The 19065-nt window shown below is 47.5% G+C and overlaps 1 protein-coding gene across 1 annotated transcript; it reads left to right on the top strand.

The window, feature by feature from the left end:
• The first annotated feature begins 1491 nt into the window (after positions 1-1491).
• Positions 1492-18636, top strand: vwf (von Willebrand factor). The gene is made up of 53 exons (XM_076037948.1): positions 1492-1641; positions 1791-1842; positions 1948-2091; positions 2222-2324; positions 2396-2604; positions 2844-2965; positions 3292-3511; positions 3599-3721; positions 3801-3912; positions 3988-4034; positions 4115-4251; positions 4348-4486; positions 4786-4886; positions 4970-5165; positions 5558-5773; positions 6209-6455; positions 6564-6658; positions 6847-6998; positions 7075-7178; positions 7254-7392; positions 7645-7779; positions 7972-8118; positions 8219-8359; positions 8693-8791; positions 8879-9035; positions 9328-9495; positions 9620-9755; positions 9843-10152; positions 10345-11497; positions 11578-11682; positions 11758-11907; positions 11990-12133; positions 12220-12384; positions 12498-12544; positions 12656-12833; positions 13072-13313; positions 13525-13714; positions 13828-14169; positions 14258-14496; positions 14698-14800; positions 14886-14957; positions 15041-15145; positions 15253-15458; positions 15551-15700; positions 15935-16051; positions 16388-16568; positions 16750-16790; positions 16877-16993; positions 17258-17356; positions 17653-17781; positions 17894-17933; positions 18028-18125; positions 18274-18636. Exons 1-53 carry the CDS (start codon positions 1636-1638, stop codon positions 18457-18459), a joined length of 8556 nt encoding a protein of 2851 aa, XP_075894063.1. The 5' UTR covers positions 1492-1635; the 3' UTR covers positions 18460-18636.
• The last annotated feature ends 429 nt before the right edge of the window (positions 18637-19065 follow it).

The raw sequence follows: 19065 nt of genomic DNA, 5'->3' as shown, positions 1-19065 counted from the left end.
TGAAGTGACCGCTTCCCTCTTATATGTTGAATATAAATGATTGATGCTCGCTGCTGTTTTTCCACCATCTATATATTTATGTATTGATTGATTTGTCATTATTTTTTGAGTTTGTCCTGGTTTTTGTAATGCTTTAAATTCATGCACGGCCATGCAATTCATGCATATTAAAAATATTGATCTTATCCCTCTTCATGTTGCAAAGGTTAGAATATAAACGACAATTCAAGGATCTTGAGAAAGTCCAATTAATCAGTCATATTGTTAAATGTTAATTGATCCAATGTTTCTTTAAAATAATACAACAAATAAGAGAACACATTTCAGCAAGAAGGAATTTTCAAGCCTATTTTGTCAGTGTGTTTTTCGTGTGCACAATGGACTGTGAAGGAGTCCGCTGTGGGCTTTCCTGCAGCACGGCGATGACGTAATGCACCCAGAATAAGAAAGGCGCGTTCGCGGACTCATGATTGTACATGAATGAACACAGCGTCCAAGTATGTCTACTTTTCTGTAACACACTACCTGCATAATTCGAAGTTCAATTTTGTTTTTGTTTTTGTTTCTGTGTAGTATTTGAGGATACTGTGTTTTTGTTTCACATACTATTTTTCATACAACTAGAGTATTTCTTTTCCCCTGGCAAGTACTCTAAACTGTTTAAATTACAATTAAAATGACATAATGGGACACCAGTAAAAGTCTGGCTTTGTACTCCTTAAACGTTTTAACCTCAGCTAGAAGAAATGGCCAAAGGGTAGAGTTCAGGTGTTGAGGCCTGGCCTTGACTGGACTCACCTGTCTCACTGTCTCGCCCTCGCCTGAAAATCCACATCACCATCTGATTGCATTTCACCTCTATCTTCAGTGTGAGAATAACATTATCTGGTTGAAGAGTTCTAATCAGTAACTTCATAACATAACATGGACACACACACACACACACACATATATACATATACACACACACACACATAAATATATATATATATACGCACACACATACATATATTGTATATATGTATATACATATATACATATAAATTTTGAAGATGGGCTTGTTGGAGACATTTAAAAGTATTTTTTTTGGTCAAAACGTTAATTGATGTTATCGCCTCTGTTGATGTTCACACATTTCATGTGTCTCTATTGTTGTGCCAATTTCTCTGTTATTTTGCCACAGCTTAGTCATATGTTTGTGCCTTTGCCGCCACCACAGCGAGTGCTGTTGCGTGAGATATCTCCAGTAAGAGTGTTTTCTCCCAGTACTGTTTGGGTTGGCGCCGATACAGTTATGTGTGTGTAGACTAATCACTCCACCAGGCGATCAGTGGGCACATCCTGGTATTGTCCTGCTGAGTGTGTTTGATGGTGTCAGTCTGCAGGCAATGGGCTGAATTGCCCTCTGCTCCTTTAGACATAACCTGGAAAGGGGAGGGGTCTCTGGGAAAAGCCAATGACAGCCAAGTGGGGGTTTCGATCTTTGCTATAAAATCGTTCCGAGGGTGGTTAATACCCTCAGCCAGGCTTTTGTTAAGAAATATTACAGTGTGTGTCATTATACCATTAACATGTAAGGTGTGGAAGTGCACCGTTCTGATTTTTGAACCTTGTGGATTAATCGAGTGTGGAAGCATGGAGGTAAGAAGAGCTGGACGCCATATACTTGAAGAAAGACATTTAAAAACAGGCAATGCTCAGCAAACGTGGGGTGTTTGGAAATGAGAGAATGATGACGCATGCACGGGTAATGCAGATGATAATGTAGCACATCTTTGTCTGTGTTACAGGTGTCTGTGAGGAGATATTTGCAGGGAATTTTGCTCATCCTGCATCTGACAGGTGAGGGCAACTCTCTTCCCCCAGTATGACAATATCTGAAATGTGTCTGTTACTCCTGTTACTGCTGCCAACTGTGCGTCTTAGTTGTAGCTTGTGCATTTCCAGCATGCGTCACAGGTATGACAGGGAGGTGCAGTCTTTTTGGGCGAGACCACATTCACACATTTGATGGGGTCTTGTACCAGTTCCCTGGAGACTGCAGCTACCTGCTCGCTGGAGACTGCAACCACCGCTCCTTCAGCCTGTTGGGTGAGATGGTTTGACTCTTACTGGGATTTGTGCTGCACCGTTATCTAATTTTCCCTGCGTGTTTTTGCCCTATCATCATTACCGTGCATTAGCAAATTGTTTGAAAAATCCGTTTTTTGTTCATCCACAGGTGATTTTGTGAATGGCAGAAGAACTGGGGTCACCCTGTTTCTTGGCGATGCATTTGAACTTCACCTGTCTGTCAACGGACAGCTCTCTCAAGGAGAAACAAGGTTTGAGGGGGAAAAAATGAATCATGTCCTAGTTTAATACGGTAAAGTCAAACAGTTGTCTCCTTTTTTAGGCTTTCACTGCCCTTTGCATCTCACTCTGTGTTTGTGGGATCTGAGCTCGGCTCGTACAAGCTCTGGAGTGAGGAGTTTGGCTTCACGGTTTCCATCGATAATGCAGCCAACATCGCCTTGACACTGACCAAACGCCATGCCAACAGCACCTGTGGCCTCTGCGGCAACTTCAACTCCGTACCAGCCGACGAATACACAGCTCAAGAAGGTGTGTGTGTGTTCTATTGGAACACCAGAGATTGATAAGAGGTGTGGATGTTCAAGAGTGAAACTGTGGAAAGTTTGGTAAGTGCTGGAATCTGGGAAATGATTTGAATCCCCAGGCCTCGGTTACAGGAAGAATAGCAGAGCCGTACAGGAAAAGATAACAAGTAAAAGAAAGCAGAGGCAGACATGGTAGGATGAGATTAAGGAGAAGTCTGTCCTCTTGTTTGCATGTGTTTGCAGGATTCCTCACAGAGGACAGTTATGACTTTGCAAACTCGTGGGCGGTGAAGGGTGCCGATCAGTCCTGTCATCGTGTGTCCAGCCCCAGTCTTTCCTGTAACAGTTCAAAGGACACTTCGCTGGTAAGTGAAACATCCATGACGCATTTTGTTTTTGATATCGGGCTGCCCCCTCGTGTGTGTGTGTGTTATAATGTTTCTGACCATGTTTTCGCTTGCCTGGAACACATCAGCCGTTTTAATGAGATTTCGTTCCACGAAAAACATACTTAGAAGTCAAAGTTACACTTTCAAATTAACTACACATAGGAGTGAAATGAAGTGTTTTTAAGGTTTTCAAAAAGCCAATGTATGTGTCTGTTACTGTGTAATACATTTGCACACTGACTAAAAGAAAAAAAGGCCAATTTTTTATTTTATATATACTTCAAAAAATTCTTGTGTTGTAGATCTTGTCCAGCTGCAGCTTGCTCCGGACATCCACTGTGTTCCTCCACTGTGCACACTTGGTGTCTCCTGAAGCATTCCTGGAAATCTGTGAGGGAGAGGTGTGTCACTGTGACCAGAGTGACGGCGAAGACTGTTACTGCCCCATCCTGCTGGAGTACGCCCGCACTTGCCACACACACGGGATGCTTCTGCACGGATGGCTGGAGGAGAGCCAGTGCTGTAAGATCAGACTGAGGCGAGAGCACACGTGAGTTCATGCAGTTAAAGGGACTCTCCATGTTTTGCGTTTCTCTCCGTGTTTCCCAGTCCCCAAGTGTCCTATTGGGATGAAGTACAGTGAGTGCACCAAGTCCTGCTCTACAACCTGCCATAGCCTCAACATCCAGGAGGTCTGCAAGGAGGAGTGTGTGGACGGCTGCACGTGTCCTGGTACCCGCACGCCTGCCGCTCTGCCTCTTCCTCTGCTCATTCCTCCCTTAGATGTTGTTGTGACTTTGCTGTTTTTCAGTGGGGAAGGTTTTGGATGGCAATCGCTGTGTGGAGGTTTCTGAGTGCTCCTGCGTGCACAGAGGCCGCCATTTCCCTCCGGGGTCGACCATCTCTCAGGACTGCAACACATGGTGAGGAAGCAAACGTTTGGAAAATGTACAAATTCTCTTCTCACATTTAATAATCTTTGTTTTTGTTTTTTGCAGTGTTTGTCGTCACGGTTCCTGGGAGTGCACCAACGAAGGCTGCCCTGGTGAGAAACATGTTCAGTGCTCTTCACTGAATGTCATTTTTGTCTTTTGGCTGTTCGTTTCCAGCGTTCTGTCTCTGCAGGTGAGTGCTTGGTGGTGGGTCAGTCTCACTTCAAGACCTTTGACAACAAGTTCTTCACCTTCACTGGCCGCTGTCAGTACCTGCTGGCAAGAGACTGCACAGACAGTGAGTTTTCGGTCATTATCGAAAATATACAGGTAAGTCCGGTGAGGTTTCTAAATCTTTTTTATCATTTTTTTTGCTATCCCGAGCAAACCAAATGGAAATATTTTCCTGCCATTCCATTGTTTTAGTGTGCAGACGATCAGGATGCCGTGTGCACACGCTCTGTCACCCTGAGTTTGCCCTCGCTGGAGGACATGACAGTGAAGCTGAAGCACGGAGGAGTTGTCTCTGTCAACGGCATGGACATCCAGACGCCAATGCACCATGGTTGGTTGCTTTGGCAAACACTTGTGTGGGATCCAACTTTTAACAGACTTTGTAAACTTTTTGAACAACCTTTCTGTGAAGTTGCATAAACGTAAAAACACAGTTAACCTTCATAAGGACAGAAACACAGGCACAGTCAAAAACCAATTGTTACATTTACCTTGTGACTGAAATCAACTCGTTCATCAACTCGGTCATCTATATTAATAACAGCAAATTTATGAAAATATTCTTTTAACTTTTATTTCCAAAGTGATGTTACTCTCAGTCAATCATTTTCTTTGTATGCAACATCACAGGCCGTTTGCATATCCAGAGATCTGTTCAGTCGTCTGTTCGTCTGAGGTTCGGAGACGACCTGCGTCTGGACTGGGACGGCCGTGGACGCGTACTTTTAAAGGTGAAAACAATTCAAATGTAAAAACGCTGAGTGCACGTGGGAAAATGGGCAACAACACCAGCGACTCCCTCCCTCTCCCTCAGCTGGGACCGCGATGGGCGGGGCAGACTTGCGGTCTCTGTGGTAACTACAATGGTAACCAAGGCGACGACTTCCTGTCCGGCTCTGGCCTGGTTGAGGCGGGCCCTCAGGCTTTCAGTCAGTCGTGGAGGATCAACGGAGATTGCGAAAATGGCCACAAACACGAGACTGACCCATGTGCCACTAACCCCAAAAGAGGTAGAGTTACAAATAGAATGGAAAATACAAACAAAATACAAACAAATATAAAAACATAAAGGACAAACAAATTTGTACCGTTCTATGTGTTTATTCTCCAGCTAATGTTTCATAATAGTACAAAATAAACACACAGACTGTGCTGAGGATATGCTACGGCTATGCTTTGGCTTTTTGAATAGTTCATGTCACCCAAAGTGAAGTGTCAGATTAAAACAACGTATATAATGAAGATCTGAAAATGGTTATAATGTGGTCCATCAAATATTTCCTTCATAACTGTCATTCTGCCTGTAGGTTTCACAAAAAGTCCAAAAGCATCCAAACGTCCATGAGCTCACTACAACCATAGCTGCGTAAGAAAACTGAACATTCCTTCTGTCCTGCTATAGTGCGTTTTGCAGAGGAGGCCTGTTCAGCGATCATGTCAGACGCTTTCAGTCCCTGTCACTTCCTGGTCAACCCGGGACCATTCCATCGGTTCTGCCGCTATGACGTGTGTGCGTGCGAGGACGGCGAGGAGTGCCTCTGCTCCGCTCTGGCTGCCTACTCAGCGGCCTGCACTGCCAGAGGAGTGCTGCTCAGCTGGAGATCCCCGTCCCTCTGTGGTAACGCCCACTCTGAGCTCTTCACAGCAGATGATTGACACTCTCTTGCGGATATACATTACCAGTCAAAAGTTTGGACATGCATTCTCATGCAATTATTTTTTTAAATCTTTACAAATTTCCACACTGCAGATACTGAAGACATCAAATATATCAGCAAAAAGAAAAACGTGTTGAAGTTATTTTACACTTATATTGTTCCCTACACAATTTCATGTGTGTTCATACGTCGTTTTGATGCCTTCGGTGAGAAACTGCATTGTCAATAGTCATGAGAATGACAGAAAAGACATTCAATTCATAGGAGGTGTCCAAACCTTTGACTGGTCGTGTACATGCGTGTGTCTGTGAGTGGAGAACATAACATCTGCTTATTTATTTTCATCATTAACTTGGCTGAGAGTGGTTCCCTAAGGGTGTCTTGATTTGATTCAGAAATGGAGTGCCCTGCTGGCCAGGTGTACGAGGCGTGTGGCAGTGTCTGTGAGCGAACGTGCCGCGCTCTGTCCGGGGCCGAGTCAGGCTGCAGCGGGGAGAAGTTGTGCGAGGAGGGCTGTTTCTGCCCTGCGGGGAAGTATCTGAGCGACACCGGGGTGTGTGTGACGGCTGACCTGTGCAGCTGCCTGCACGACGGTCAGCTCTATCAGCCCAGTGACGTCTACGCGGATCAAAACAGCATCTGGTTGGTGACTGTGCATCTTGTTGCAATGCTTTTAACAAAATAAAAGAGATGTTGTGTTTTAAAGCTACTGAGATTTTATTTTCCTATTTTTCTTCTTTCTATATGTAGCTACTGTGAGAATGGCTCCATGCGCTGCAGCTCCCCTGAAATGAATTCCTTTCTCTCAGACCTCTTCTATGACGACGACCTCGCCCCATCCAGAGGTGCAAACTCCAGTGTTTAAAAAAAGAAGTATTTTTTAATGACCATGTTACGTGTTCATGGCTTCACTCTTAGATGAAAAAACATTATAACACTGTTGAATTTTGTCATTTTGGATATGGATTGGTTCTTGGTGAGGAATGCTTTATAATTCTTGTACTTCATCATTACTTTTTTTTAATGTACATAGAGCGCAGATCAGCCCAGTGCCCTCCACCACTCGTCCAGGCAGACTGTAATCAAGGAGGCAAAGGTCTGGAATGTGCCAGAACATGCCAGAACCTGGACCTGCCCTGTGTCAGCCTTGCCTGCATCCCCGGCTGCTTATGTCCCCCTGGCTTAGTAGGTGCTTCTGCGTCTTTTCTTTGCATGTATGTCTGTCACGACAAAAAACAACTGATTCGCTGAATATTTTCAGGTACGTCACCGCAGAGACTGCATCGCACCGGAACAGTGCCCCTGTTACCATAACAACAGGCCGCATACATCGGGACAAACCATCTCTGTAGACTGCAACACCTGGTAAAATAGCTGCATATGTGAGTTTTTATTGGTCATTTTTGCACTTTGCTTCATGAAAGACTACGTTGCTTGCAGTGTGTGCGAGAACAGGAAGTGGCGCTGCACAAAGAAGTTGTGCGATGGAGTGTGCCGCACTGTCGGGGAGGGACAATACATCAGCTTTGATGGACTCAAATATTCCTTCCCAGGTCTCTGCCAATATGTTCTGGTCCAGGTAGGTGATGATGTGCGATACCAAAGTTGGTAAAAGTGATTGCAAAACTATCGAGAAAAAATCTAACAACAGAAAAATGAATCAAACGACCCAATTCTGGTTATCATTTATCTTCACAATGTCATTTTAAAGACAGGCTTTAAACTTTACATAATGTACATTGAACCAATGAACTCTAAGATCTTTCCATTAATCGGAAGGGTTGTTAATCATCATCTCCTGGCATTACTTTCCCTTTCTCCCAATCCTCAGGATATGTGTAATGGAGAAGATGGTTCCTTCAGAGTGCTGGTGGAGAATGAGGCCTGTGGCATTGTGGGACGTCGCTGTGGCAAAGCTGTCACTATCTTCTTTCAGGGAGGGTGGATTGTGATGCAAGATGGAGAGGTAACGCAACATAACATTATTTTGCCGGTAGCAACTCAGAGACAGAGGACGCCAACATGAACACTTGCAGAACTTGAATAAACTTTGTTCTGGTGAAGTCTGAAGGGTGACAGACACCACACCTCATCTTCAACAGGAAGTTTTGTCTTTTTTGCTTCTGTGTTTGCCATCTTCTTTCTTTCTTTCTCGCAGGTCAAGATGAAGAAGCCTGTGCTGCAGGGCACGCAGGTGGAGATTGTACGCTCGGGACAGTTTTACACCCTGCTGCTGGGAAAACATATCTCCATCAGCTGGGATAAGGGGACTCATCTCTTGGTTCACATCTCAGCCTCATACAGGGTCAGTGAAAGCAATTTGTTAAAGTAATGTTTAGGTTGCTTGCAATTTTTTTTTGCATGTCAAGCATCTCTTATTTTGTTGCACTGTTTTTGATGCGCAGGGACGGGTGTGTGGTCTGTGTGGTAACTTTGATGGGAATGTCAACAACGATATGATGAGTAGCAACAACCAGCTGGAGGTGGACTCCTCACACTTTGGGAACTCCTGGAAAGTCATTCCCAGCTGTGCTGATGTAACACAGGTAAATTGTGGTCTTTAATAGTGGTCTTAAAGTAGTTAGAAGCCTATAGGTAATCGATACATCCGTCAACCTTCATGTATTTATTTTAGTTCTCATGTCTGCAACCCTAACCCAAAGTGTTTTGAAAGAGCCTTCTAAACAAGAGGGTTTACTTGTTTGCATTTTTGCATCTGTAAACTCTGTCGTGCAGCCGATGCCTCAAAGGACAATTTCTTTCTTTCCATGTTAGATTGTTAGTTGTCTTAGAGCACAACATGTTTAAAGGCTGCATGATTTGCATTGAATGTTTTCATTATTCACTTTACGTGTGTGTGTGTGTGTGTGTGTGTGCAGGTACCTGCGCCCTGCAGTGACAACATTGCCAAGTTGGTGACGGTGGAGCAGTCGTGTCATGTGATCACCGGCCCTCTCTTTAGAGAATGCAACATCGAGGTGAGTTGCCTCATGGCCGTGCTGGCTTTCTAGTGGCTTCACAGACATTTTTCCGCGCACCCACCCTTTTTTCTTGTGTGCATTCAGGTGGACGCGGAGCCGTACGTGGAGATGTGCGTGGAGGCGGCGTGCTCTTGTCCGTCAGTGGGAGACTGCGCGTGCTTCTGTGACGTCATCGCAGCCTATGCACAGGCCTGTTCAGAGAGGGGCATGTCTGTCAGCTGGAGATCCAATGATCTTTGCCGTGAGTGTAGCACTTTTTTTTTTTTTTTTTCTTTTTTTTTTAATAAAAAAAGGTCCCCAAAAATCCCTCGTTAGCTTCATAATTTGTTCAGGTTGACGCATTAGAAGTTAGCCATTAGTATCCCTTTGTCTCGTGACAAAAAACTGTGCTTTCTGCAGCTTTAACTTTCATTCCTCTGATGACAGAACATTTTACTGTTGATAAATGAGGTCTTTGTTTTTATTTGTAAATTCATGTTTTTAGGACCTGTAAATACGACAGTTTCGGTTTTGTTTTGTTGTTTTTTTTTCAGCCTTTAGCTGTGAGGGGCTGAATCCAAAAAGTCCTGCAACTGGAGAAGAGTTATGCCAGTGGAGGTTCAACACTTGTGGGCCTGCCTGTCCAATCACCTGCCAGCATCCAACTCCTCTCGAGTGTTCACTGACATGTGTGGAGGGCTGCCATGCCTACTGCCCTCCAGGTAGGAAAAGCACTCTGTCTTCATGACATACAAGGTAGTGTCAAGACAACGCATATTGTATCATTTTAGAAACAAACTGTAAGGCTTGACTTTATTAATGTTTAACTTTTTTCCTTTTTGTCAGGTCAACTGCTGGATGAAGTGGCCATGCGATGTGTGAATCCCTCTGAGTGCCGGGTGTGTATCCACGAGGGTGAGAGAATCCCACATGGCAACCGGGTCATTCTAAATCACAATGACCCCACGCACTGCAAGATTTGGTAAGGCTCCGTCACACGCTGTCGAGAAAGAAAAATCCCCTCCAGTCTTTTGTTTGCAAATTGAAGAGTTGCTCTTTTCTTCTCAAGCCACTGTGACAACAACACCCTGAGCTGTGAGGTTTGTTCTTCTGACTCCATGTTCACCACTCCCACACCAACGCCTGCCTATGGCACCTTCACAACCCTGGCCTTCACCACTCTAATGCCTGAGGGCACGTGCGACCGCGCGATGGACCTGGCGTTCCTCCTGGACGGTTCTGAAGCGCTCAACGAAGAGGAATTCAAGGCAACCAAAGATTTCATTCTCGGGGTCGTGGAACGATTCCGCATGGGCTCGGCTCACACTCGAGCCACGGTGTTGCTGTACCACTCCGGAGTCAAAACATACGACCTGCAGGTAGCTAAACGCACCGTGTAGATCAGCAAACTGCAAATGAGTCCGCATATGCGGCAGCATTACGCATTCTGTTGAATGGCAATTTTATTGATCAAGTTGAGCTCAGGAGGAAGCTGCTGCTGACTCAAAGAAACCTGCCGTAGCGGAGTTCACTTGATACCTACTTAACCTCTCTTTAATTTATGGCTTCAGGTACAGAAGTGGCTGTTCAAGAAGTCCGTGAACGCGCTGCATTACACAGGAGGCGATGCAGCGTTCTTGGATGAGGCTGTCAAGTACCTCGCCATTAACATCTACGACAAAAACAAGCGCCAACACGCCGGCCGCGTCGCCATCATCTTGACTGCGAGCGCGAACCCGCGGCCTGTCCGTGGCATGACCAAGCTGCTCCGCAGGAAAGACATCACCACCCTGACAGTGGCTCTCGGACCAGGAGTGAACATGGCGCAGATCAATGACATCACCAAAGTCAACTCTGACAACAGGGCCTACATCCTCAGCAGCACGGCCGAGCTGTCCGACCGCCTCTTGGATCTGACTGATTACCTCTGCACCCTGGGCTTGGAGCCAGAGGTTCCGCAGCCTCCAGCTCCGAACACGACTCCGGGAAGAGCACGGCCGAGCACGAGCGCGACAACCCCTGCTCCTCGCCTGGAGCCGAATCCCACACAACACCGCCACACCAGCCCCACGTCCAACCCCTCCTCCGGTCTGTCCCCAGTCACCGCACAGCCTTCCGGTGTTCCCACCAAGGACGTGGCTTTCATCCTGGAGGGGTCCGATTCTGTCGGCGAGGTCAACTTCAACAAGTCCCTCGCCTTCCTGGAAGAGGTCATCTCCCAGCTGACGGAAGTGGAGGAGGAGGTCATCCGAATCACAGTCATCCAGTACTCTGTGACGGTCACGGTGGAGGTCAGTCGGTGGGAGCTGAGGCAGCAGCGGTATCAGCTGCTGAGGAGGCTGAGGGAGATTCGCTGGAGAGGAGGCCGGAAGACAAACACGGGCGCGGCGGTCGCTAGGATCGAAGAAATGTCCACCGTTCAACCGTCGCCAGGGCCCACTCCCCCTCAGCTGGTCTTCCTGGTGACTGAAAACCCGCCCACTGACACGGTGACAAGGCCGCCGGTCACTCGCACGAACACCCAATTGTATCCCATCGGCGTCGGACCAAAAGTGCGCGAGGTTGACCTGCTAACCTTCAGCTCACCTCAACGACCAATCATGGTGGAGGACTACAACCACCTGTCAACGCTGGTCCACCGCATCGTCAACATCACTCGCTCAACTGTCAGGCCTCGCCTTCCCACGCTGCCCCCCTTAATCCTCCCAACACTGCCCCCTTCAGGTAAAAAACACAAACATTTGCTTTAGGTTCAGTCCAATCACAGACATCAGCTTGTATTAATTTGGAACACGTGTGTGCAGTTCCTTGCAAGAAGCCCATGGATGTGATGTTCCTGTTGAAGGCTGGAGATGAGACTGAGGACATGAAGACGTTTGTCAAAGCTTTCATCAACAGTGCGGACATAGGTATGTTTAAGCGGGAATGCACCCGTCATATTGACTCTCCCCTAAGATCATTTATACCCTCGCTTATGCTCACAGGGCCAACCGGCGCTCATGTTAGTGTCGTTCAGTACGGCGACACCAACAAAGTGGAGATCAACTGGAGGGATGAGCAGAGCAAATCTCAGCTGCTGAGTCTGGTGGAGAGTATGCGGAGCAGGTCCAGCACCGGCACTGGGCCAGCACTAGGTACAGTACGCAGAAAACCAACTCACGCCTGCACTATTGAAGACAGAGACACGCACAGGCTCACTGCTCTGCACGCTGACAGGTTCGGCTCTGAGGTTCGCTGTGCAAACCGCCATCTTGCCGGCCAGCGGCGGCAGAGCCGGAGTGCCCAAAGCTGTGGTGATGCTGGTCGCCGACAAATCTGCCGACGACGTCAAAGAGGCAGCAAATGAGGCCACGGCGGCAGGTGACGGAGTCACTCGACGAGCATCAGATCTTGCACCGAGTTTCCACCCCAGTCTCATCTGATCGTCTGATCTGCTCCGTCTTCAGGAGTGTCAGTGTTCCCAATCGGCATTGGACCGAACTATGACGGCGACGAGCTGAATGTGCTCGGCCACCACGGCCACCAAGACAACAGTCTGCACTTAAACAGCAGGGATCAGCTGCGAATGTTGTTGACTCTGGACCACAGTTTCATAGACAGAATATGCAGGGGTAGCTAACACACACACACACCCACACACACACACACACACACACATGCACGCTACTGTTTTATGAGTAAAGCTTATTTAGCGGAAAAATAAAGAAACGCATTTGTTTTGCAGCTGGACCACCGGGAGTTTGTGTTGATGACAACGGAATTGAGAGAAAGGTGAGAAACGTTGGCTGCAAATGAAGCGGCTCAGCAATGTTTGCTTTTTTTTCCCTTCAGCCAGTGGTGTAATTTTTCATGTATCTTGCATCTTTCCGCAAAACGCACCAGCCCGGCGAGTCGTGGCTGCTGGAGGATGGCTGCCACTCACTCCTCTGCCACCCCAGTGGGATGGTGACCTTACAAAACCACAAAGTCAGCTGTGACAGACTGGAGCCACCGGCCTGCCGCAACAATATGCCACCTATCAAGGTTCAGGAGACCTGCGGCTGCCACTGGGAGTGCCCTTGTACGTACATTGAAAGGATCTAAAGGACTCTGAAGTCCTCAGTGCGCATTTGATCCTTAACCCCACGCACCACCCCCCACCAGGGCTGTGAAACACTCTGCATTCTCAGTCTATTTATATTCACATCCTGCCGTTCTGACAGCTGCATGGATTCTGCCCTCTTGCAGCCGTTGTATCTGTGTGTGTGTGTGTGTGTGTGTGTGTGTGTGTGTGTGTGTGTGTGTGTGTGTGTTGACAGGCATGTGTATGGGCAGCTCCACCAATCACGTGGTGCGGTTTGACGGCTTGGCACTGCGGCTGGATGGGGAAGGTCTGTGTATGTACACGCTCCTCACTGTCAGCAGTGGCACCGGCGAGGGGTCAGAGGTTAAACTCCACAGCGGCCACTGTCAAGGCTCAGCCAGCTACAATCAGGTCTGCATGAAAGCCATCGAGGTCATCCACGGGCCGCACAGGCTGCTGATGAAGGACGACATGACGGTGAGGCTAAAAGCAGCAGTTACTTTTTCTGCCTTCAATTTGATTCTCCCTGTTTCAGGTGCCACCCTCTCATGAAAGCTGGCCGGCCTAGTTAGATTCCCCAATATTTGTTTTTGTTTTTTTTTAAGTATCAGACACGCAGCACCAACACTGAAACTGACTATTTATGTGTCAGTTAATAAGGGGTACTGTCGTCTGTGTGTTTGCGCAGGCACAGTTCGATAAAGAGGAAGTGACGCTGCCGTGGCGGCACGCCGGCCTGGAGCTGGTGCGTTATGGAGGAGTGATGCTGCAGCTCAAGTCCGCCCACGGCTACGTCCTGACGTTTACTCCTCAGAGCAATGAGTTCACCATCACTCTCACCAGCACGGCCGCCACAGGCCACACTGCAGGACTTTGCGGTAGCATAAATACTGACTCGTTGGATTTAGACCAATCACTCCTTGTTCCATTGATTAACTTTTATCACAACCGTAATTCTGTCCCCTATCTGTCTCTTCTGTCTTTCTTAAAGGCGCCTGTGGGGAAGATAAAGCCAACGTCCTGTCTTTGCGTAACGGCACTTCGACCGCCGACCGGCCGGCGTTTGTCTCGGACTGGACCGTGGCCCCGGAGGGCGCTGTGTGCCTGCCAAGGCGGAGGGGAGTGTGTTCATCCGGGGTAGCCATGGGATGCCAGGCGCTTCGCTCTGAGGTGTTCGAACCCTGCCACTCCCACATTCCCGTGCAGGTGTTCCTAGTCAAGTGCGAGGAGCAAGCTTGCGAAGAATCGGACGTATGCGAGCTCATCTCTGCCTACGCGCGCATCTGTAGACAGACCGGCGTGTGCGTCGACTGGAGGAGTCCCCACCTTTGCCGTGAGTTGGTTTTTTGGGGGGTTTTGTTTCTTTTTACGTGCATGTTTCAGTTTGCAATGAACGGCTCAACTCAACAACGTGTTTACAGCGATGCAGTGTCCCAGCTCCATGGAGTACGACGCGTGCCGAACCGGCTGCGTGGACGACTGCGTTAGCATACAGACGTTGCCAGGCGACTGGTCGGTTGCCAGGGGTAACGAATCATCCTGTATGGACATACCGACTGAAGGCTGTTTCTGTACCGGCGGCACCGTTTTGCACCATGGACGGTGTCTGTCACCGGAGTTGTGCCAGCAGTGCGTCGACCAGCGGGGACGCACGTATACGGTGGGACAGCATCTCTGCACAGTACACAGTGAAGCCGTGTATACATTGACCTCCTAATTAGAGACATGCTGATAGAGTGACAGGTGGAGAGAGAGCACTGCTGACGTGGGCTCTGTGTGCCCTCTAGTGCTTATTTGTGGTACCACCATTGCATTAAAAAAAAAAAAAAAAAAAAAAACCTGGTTTGATTTGTTTGTACAGTACATGCAGAGCTGGGTGCCAGATGAGAACCCTTGTTTGATTTGTATGTGCCTGGACCAACAACGCATCAACTGCACTGCCCGGCCCTGCTATGACATCAAAGGCAAACACTCACCCTGTCATTGCTGCCTTGCTACATGTGGCGCATGCAAAATGAATCAACCACTGCTGTGTCTCTGTTTGTGTAGCTCCTGCATGTGGACCCTGTGAGATTCTGAAGGAGAAAAAGGAATCCAAGTGCTGCCCGGAATATGAGTGTGGTATGTGGCGTGGTTGTTAACCGCTTTCCTTTGATTCAGCTGTGAGGGTGACCGCAGCATATTACGATTCTTTGACTCTCTAGTGTGCGATGTGACCAACTGCGACCTGCCCGACGTGCCTCGCTGTGAAGACGGCCAGTCAGTGGTGCTGAAGAACCCAGGGGAATGTCGGCCCATTCACGAGTGCGGTATGACTAAGCATTCTTAGTGACCGTTGAGCCTCCATCTGCGAAAAACATGAAATGAACGCTCCAATCTTCAGCACTTCTCCCACTGAACCTCTCCTCTCCATCAGCCTGCAAGAAGGAGGAGTGCACCCAACAGTCTCCCCCTGAGTGTCCTGCACACCGCCGGCTGACGGTGAAAAAGACAAATTGCTGCGATGCGTTCGAGTGTGCGTGCAACTGCCAGAACTCGACACACACCTGCCCTGCCGGCTTCATCACGTCCTCGTCCACCAACGACTGCGGCTGCACAGAAACGAGCTGTCAGCCAGACAATGTGAGAGTGGCCTCTTTGGATCGCAAAGGGTTCGTCTCATTCGTGCCTCCTCTGCTCGAAGCCTCTCGTTTTCTCACCCTCTCCCTCTGCAGGTGTGTGTGGTGGGTCGCGTGGTTCACCCAGTGGCGAGCGAATGGGAACAAGGGTGCGAAAAGTGCACTTGCACACAGCTGCAGGACAGGGACACATCGCTGCACATCGCTCAGTGTGTACCGCCCGTGTGCGATCGGACGTGTCCTCAGGTGGAGCAGACTGAACACAAAAACACGCCGCTATAAGAAATATTTCTATATATTTTATGTTATATTATATACACTAACTACCAAGAACTACTTCAAAGGGAAGTTTCTCTATGTGCATAATGACAATAATTTGAATCTTGAATATTTTTATCACATTCTCACAGTGAGTGTTATGTACGGTATAATGTATTTTGTGTGTGTAAACAAACTTTTATTTTCTTTTTTTTTTTTTAGGGCTCCACATACACTCAGACCCATGGAGAATGCTGTGGGAAGTGCACGCCAACCAGCTGTGTGGAGTCGGAAGGAGACATTCGTGGCGATGTAGCAGTCGGGGTGAAACTCAGACGGGTGAGTGTGAGTTTTAGGCGTGAATAATGTGGTCAGTGGTCTTTGTCATGTTAAATTGTCTTTGTCTGGATCCACTAAGCATAAACAGTATAAGTAGAAATAGCTTTTTACATTCATGGTACTCATTACATGTCTTAGTGAGTTTGTTTTTTTTTGCTTGAGGCTTCTTTTTCACTGCTGCAGAACGTGCAGCATATGACTTTTTTTTTTTTCTAACAATCTGCAACAAAATATAATTTTCTGGCAAGACATAAAAATAAGACGACGTCCTCCTGTTTAGCGTTTTTTTTTTCCCATCTTCTCCTCTTTTCATTTTACTGCCTCTGTTCTTCACAGGTGGGAGAGGTCTGGCTGTCTAACGAAGACAAATGTGTGATGCAGCAGTGTGTGAAAGTGGGAGACGGCGTGTTTATTTCTGCGTCCAACGTCAGCTGCTTCAACGTGGAAACTCCTTCCTGCCCAGTGGGAACAGAGTTGCGGTGCAACACGGAGGATTGCTGCCCCCGCTGCCACTGTGGTACACGTTCGCACTCACTCACGCACATTGAATAACATACTTTCATTAAATAGGTATGGCACTGCTTGACCAGTAGGTGGCACAAAAACACAGTCCAGTGCCCGTTGTCGTGAGATAATCCTGGCGTACTCAACAACTGAAATCAACGTTTGGATGATGAGTTGTGTTTTTTGCCCTGCAGCTCCGGTGGACGCCTGTGTCATGAACAACACTGTGATCGGGGTAAGGAGAAGATGCAGAAAAGACGCCTCCTCTGTTTTTCCTGGATTATTTCAATGGTGCATTGTGTGCGACGTCTCTTTGTACAGGCAGGGGAAAGGCTCATGGTGGATGTGTGCACACACTGTGAGTGTAATGTGGAGAATGGTGCCATGAGAAAGTATAGACTGTCCTGCCGGCGAATCAGCTGTCCCACCTGCCCCATGGTAACTGTTACAACATTGAAAACCCATTTTTACTTCATGCGTCCATCATTACTTGTCATCATCATGGCTAACCTCTAATTTCAGTCATCCCTCACTTTCTCCCCCCCCCCGTCCTTACACTCCCTGCTCATAAAATTGCATTCCTCCCATTGTGGGGTAAATTATAGGTTGAGTTTTTATTCAATTAACTTTACCTTTGAATGTACAACAATCTCCTCGTGCAGATGTGATGTTTATCGCACACTAATGACAGGTGTTTTGCAGGGATACACGCTGCAGAAGGAGGCGGACGCCTGTTGTGGGCGATGCATTCCCACCGCCTGCATCATGCAGAGGCCTGATGGGAAAATGATAAGTCTCGAGGTGGGGATTTTGTAATAGAGAGAAAGACAGGATAGTCATTGACCACAATCATGCCATTTACTGGCATCTTTAAAATTATACAAACTAATTTACGTTTCATTTAAAGGCCGGCTTTTCTCACCTCTTTTTTTTTTTTTTTTCAGATATTCCACAAATATTGTTAGAAACTTTTCAGCATGGCTTAATAGCATCCAATGCACCAAATTAAGTTTTCTGTTATGTTCTTCTTACGATCATGTCTTTAGCATGAGGTGTGATCACGTGCTCGCTCAATTCCTCTGCTCGTCCTCTTGCAGGTCAACACCACGAGTGAGAACGGTTGCAACCTGTACACCTGTGGTGTAAACAGTAAAGGGGATCTGGTCCTGCAGACCAAAGTCACCACCTGCCCTCCTTTAGACCGCCAAGCTTGTCTGGACGAAGGGGTACGACTCCCGCGAGAACTGCGCTCCTGCCAGCTCACATTCGCTTGCCGCAGCAGAAACTCTTTGCACGAGGTATAGGTGCTAAGTCGTCACCCTCTCTTTGTGCTCTCAGGGGAAAGTCAGCCAGATTGGAACGACTTGCTGCGAGACATGTAAGTGGAGCTGCGCCACCTAAAAGACTTATATCCTTTTCTTTTAGAGTCTGATCTCTGTGGTTTTAATAAGATTGTGTGTGCATGTGTGAAGGCACGGCGCCAGAGTGCAGGAGGACAGCGGGGACGCTTAACTACATCAAAGTGGACGACTGCCAATCAGAACACCAGATAGAATTACACTACTGCGAGGTACAAGACTACCTCCCTCGCACACACACACACACGCGCACGCACAAGCACACACCTACACATGATTAATTCTCTTTTATTTCCTTCCGGGATTAGCCCGCAAAGTTCAGTGGTGTCTTGACACTGTCCCTCTCTGTCTGCCTGGCAGGGCAAATGTCGCAGTAAGTCCATGTTCTCCCTGGAGAGGGCAGCGGTGGAGCAGGAGTGTGTGTGCTGCTCTGCTGTGGCGACGGAGCCGCTCAGCATTCCCGTCCTGTGCACCAATGGCACCCGCAGCCAACAAACCGTCCTGTCAGTCACCCAGTGTGACTGTCTGTCCAAACGCTGCACTTAGACCAAGAGGGAGGCAAATACGAGACAAATGCGTCCGAGTGTATCCAAATACAGATGTACCATTGTAAACCAATAACTCAGTATAACGGGCATAACAAAAGCACAAAAACATCATAGTTTCTGTAGGTACAACCTGTTTCTATTACATTTTTAATCTTCTAATAAAGAGTACAACATACGCTTTTGCGTGTTTTGTTTCATTGTCACAAAGTATTTATATATAGTGTAGTGTACATTTTGTCTTTAGCCTGGAAACACACATCACTTGCTCTTGATTAAGACAACAAACCTTATAAATTCTGTCATGCAACTACACTCAGAAATATACACATACTTTCAAATACTTTATATTTCACAGCCTACCTTCCATACGAAAATAATCTGCAGATGTTTCAACAGGGATCAGCGCTGGAATGGTTTGGCCTTTTCCTGGATTTGACTGACAAGGGCACAGATGACTTTTTAAACGGTTTAGTCTGGGACTTGAACGCTTGTCTACACGAGGGGAGGAGCTGGTATTCAGGGTGAAGGACAGTGGAGAAAGTGCAAATTAATTTTCTATGCCTGTCTGGTCCCCTCAAAGATAGTCCGGGGTGTCAGATGCTGC

The sequence above is a fragment of the Nelusetta ayraudi genome, unplaced genomic scaffold (assembly GCF_046127955.1).
Source record: "Nelusetta ayraudi isolate G7.1 ecotype Tasmania unplaced genomic scaffold, CSIRO-AGI_Nayr_v1 ptg000053l, whole genome shotgun sequence".
Lineage (NCBI taxonomy): Eukaryota > Metazoa > Chordata > Actinopteri > Tetraodontiformes > Monacanthidae > Nelusetta > Nelusetta ayraudi.
This window is presented reverse-complemented; position numbering and strand designations above follow the sequence as displayed.

Coding starts and splice junctions, on each gene's coding strand:
- vwf (XM_076037948.1), top strand. Junction 12,385..12,497: donor CATAGACAGAATATGCAGGG/GTAGCTAACACA, acceptor TTTGTTTTGCAG/CTGGACCACCGGGAGTTTGT. Junction 14,497..14,697: donor AGCGGGGACGCACGTATACG/GTGGGACAGCAT, acceptor TTGTTTGTACAG/TACATGCAGAGCTGGGTGCC.